The 2,868-nt window shown below is 59.4% G+C and overlaps 1 protein-coding gene across 1 annotated transcript; it reads left to right on the forward strand.

Moving 5' to 3' along the window:
- The first annotated feature begins 418 nt into the window (after positions 1-418).
- On the forward strand, positions 419-2,572 carry LOC131582236 (PHD finger protein 7-like). The gene is made up of 9 exons (XM_058845194.1): positions 419-555; positions 635-696; positions 792-875; positions 946-1,035; positions 1,385-1,476; positions 1,562-1,663; positions 1,943-2,067; positions 2,144-2,306; positions 2,393-2,572. The coding sequence occupies exons 1-9, from the start codon at positions 419-421 to the stop codon at positions 2,570-2,572; spliced, it is 1,035 nt and encodes a 344-aa protein (XP_058701177.1).
- The last annotated feature ends 296 nt before the right edge of the window (positions 2,573-2,868 follow it).

Raw genomic sequence — 2,868 nt, forward strand, 5'->3', positions numbered from 1 at the left:
TTGCAAGCTCTCCAGTCAGATGTACAAGGTAATCTTTCATTGAATTTCCCGGGTGTCCATTGTGTCAGTGTAAAGGATGAGCTTTCTAAGGAGCTTAATACTAATTTTTCCACTCAATATGAAATGTCAAATTCATTAGATGGTTAGATGACAGGAGAATTGAGATTGGGAGGTAGCTGCAGTGGTCCCCAGTTTTATCTCCTGTTCCCAACAGTGATCAGCACGGGCATGAAATCAGGTTCATCTCAGTTTACTGCAGAGAGGTCTTAAGGAAAACATCGGTGCACCAAGAGCAGGTTTGGAATCTGTGCAGTGCAAGAGACTCTGCACAAGCTCTCTGGGCAACCGACTGCCAGGGGCAGGAGACCTGACGTGGCCATGCCTGAACAGCACCTTTCTGCCAACAGTGCCACCCTCGATGGCTGCCCTAGAGCCTGGGATTGGACCCTGCACTTGCTGCAGGAGTCTCTGTCCTGGTTCCGTGCTGACCAAAGGCTTGGAACCATCTCAGAACCTCGGTTCCCAAGGGGGTGGACTCAAGTGGTTCCTGGGCATGTGAGGCCATGGCTGCCTCAATCTTGGGAGCAAGATGCTGATGTCAGAGGAGTGGCCATTGTGACGCGTGTGACCAAAGCCCCAAAAGGGAAGGCTGGGCTCAGGCCGTGTGTCAGTGCGACCTGGCAACGGGAGGAGAAGGTAAGGCAGGGAAGCAGCTGCCCAGAGACCAGAGGGGCCCCACACCTCGGGGCTCTGGGCCTGTGCTGCAGGCTCACCTGCCTCTCCCTTCCCAGAATCAGCACAGGAACATCCAGAGGAGACGGCGGTGTTCCTCAAGGCGACGACGGGAGCAGAAGGCGGACAGGAGCAGGGCTCACGCAGGGCTGTAGCACCCTCGTAGCTCTGGGCCTGTTCTGCAAACTCCCATCACTCTTCTTTCTCCCACAGAGAGAGAGGACCAGCACCTGGCGGAGACAGCGGCGTTCCTGGACAGGGACTCAGCGCTGACAGCCGCCATGTGCGACAGGGAGCAGGAGGGCACTGATGGCAGGGAGCCAGGTGAGGGCAAAGCAGCCCCTCCCACAGCCTGGCCATGGGGCTGTCGGGGTGGCCAGCGTGGGGCCCAGAGCAGAGGCCCGAGCAGGCAGGAGCTGCTCAGCCAGGCCGGGGCTGGGAGCCTCCTTCCTCCTCAAGTGGGGCCCAGCTGGGCCAGGGCTCAGCTGGCGGGAGCCCCGTGCCCGCAGTGGCCGCTGCTCTCCAAGGCCTCCAGCCCTGCCCATCAGCCAGGCACGCAGGCAGGGACAGAGCAGCCCTTGGGGCCGAAGCCATGGGCTGAGAGCCCCACAGAGCTGCTCACGCCCGCTGCCATTGGCTCTGTCCCCTGCAGCATGCCTGCTGTGTCGCCGTGCAGAGGCTGACCCAGACACCTGCGGCGAAAAACGGGAGAAATACGGGCTCTATGCCCACGTGTTCTGCCTGGTGAGTGGCTCCGGGCACTCCCTCCAGCATTGCAATGGGCAGTCCCTGCCACCCTGTCCTCATCAGCTCTTCTCCCTTTCTGCAGTATTTTGCCACACTGCTTTTTCAGCAAGCCAAGAAACGTGTTGGACTCCTGGGTTTTCTGCCTCAAGATATCCAACTTGCAGTCAGGCGGGCGGCACAGAAGGTGAGAGCCTGGCAAAAGAGCAGGGACATTTGTGCCAGGAGTAGCTGGCCAGAGCTTATCCCAGACCCCCAGCAAGAAAGGCCAGCCATGCAGCCAGCTGTGGGACAAAGTCTGGCTCCCAGCAGCTCCGTGGAGTCTCTGGCACAGGAGCTTCCCTCACCAGCTGACTCTGTGGGCTGAGAGCCAGCAGCAGCCACATCCAGAGCCCTGCCCAGAGCCCTGGGGCTGCCTGGGGAGGCCCCCAGGCTGCTGCTGATGGGGCTGCCTGGCTCATTCCAGCACTGCTGCGTCTGTGGCCAGAGCGGAGCCACCATCATGTGCTGCAGGGAAGGCTGCGACAGATGGTTCCACCTGCCCTGTGCCAAGGAGGGCTGCTGTGTTACACAGTACATTGTTCCATTCAGGTAGCTCCTCTCCCCTTCTGGCCACCCCCGGGGAAGGACCAAGTCTTTCTCATTATGCCCGTCCTTTTGTCCCCAGGTCCTACTGCCCTGAGCACCGTCCAGAGCAGGACGTGCAGGTGACTCCAGAGCCGGGCACCAAATGCCCCATCTGCATGGAGCCAGTGGAGGATAGAAAGACCTTCAACACCATAGTGTGCCCGGCATGCAAAAGAGCCTGGTTCCACAGGGACTGCCTGCAGGTGGGAGCCATGCCCTCAGGCCTGGGACACAGCAGGTGCTCAGCAGCACCATAGCCTGGCTCACATTGCTTCTCTTTGCCCTGCAGGGACAGGCCATGTGTGCTGGTCTTTTGTACTTCTGCTGCCCCCTCTGCAGAGACCGTGAGACATTTCTTGTCGAAACCTTCTTTCTGGGGATCCGAACTCCCACCAGGTTGGTGTCCTTCAGTGTGACTCACAAGACAGGGGGTGTAAGTGCCATACTGTGCCAGGCCCTGCCCCAGTAGTCCAAGCCAGCCCCATCCAGGGAGTCTGGATTTCTGCCTCTCAGGGGACTTGGAAAAGCATTGGAGGAAGAGCAGGGTCACCCTGTTACATCCGTGGGGTCAGGGCAGCAGAAACACATCAGCTTTTCCTTTCTCCATCAGACTGCCAACATGGGAGGACAACAACGCCTTTGCAGATCTAGGAGAGAGGCACAGCAGGTGCAATGCCAGGGAATGCCTTTACCCAGGAGGCAGGGAGGAGGCAGAGGAAGAGGGGTGAGTTGGGAAGCTGCACCCGGGGCTCTGCAGGGAACCTG

Source organism: Poecile atricapillus, chromosome 9 (assembly GCF_030490865.1).
Source record: "Poecile atricapillus isolate bPoeAtr1 chromosome 9, bPoeAtr1.hap1, whole genome shotgun sequence".
Taxonomy (NCBI): Eukaryota; Metazoa; Chordata; class Aves; order Passeriformes; family Paridae; genus Poecile; species Poecile atricapillus.

What these genes read in the sequence shown, in the direction of transcription:
- LOC131582236 (XM_058845194.1), top strand. Translation starts at nt 419, where the DNA reads ATGGCTGCCCTAGAGCCTGGGATTGGACCCTGCACTTGCTGCAGGAGT. An exon ending in GTGCGACAGGGAGCAGGAGG is followed by an intron (nt 1,036 to 1,384) that starts GCACTGATGGCA and finishes TGTCCCCTGCAG; the next exon opens with CATGCCTGCTGTGTCGCCGT. An exon ending in TCCACAGGGACTGCCTGCAG is followed by an intron (nt 2,307 to 2,392) that starts GTGGGAGCCATG and finishes TTTGCCCTGCAG; the next exon opens with GGACAGGCCATGTGTGCTGG.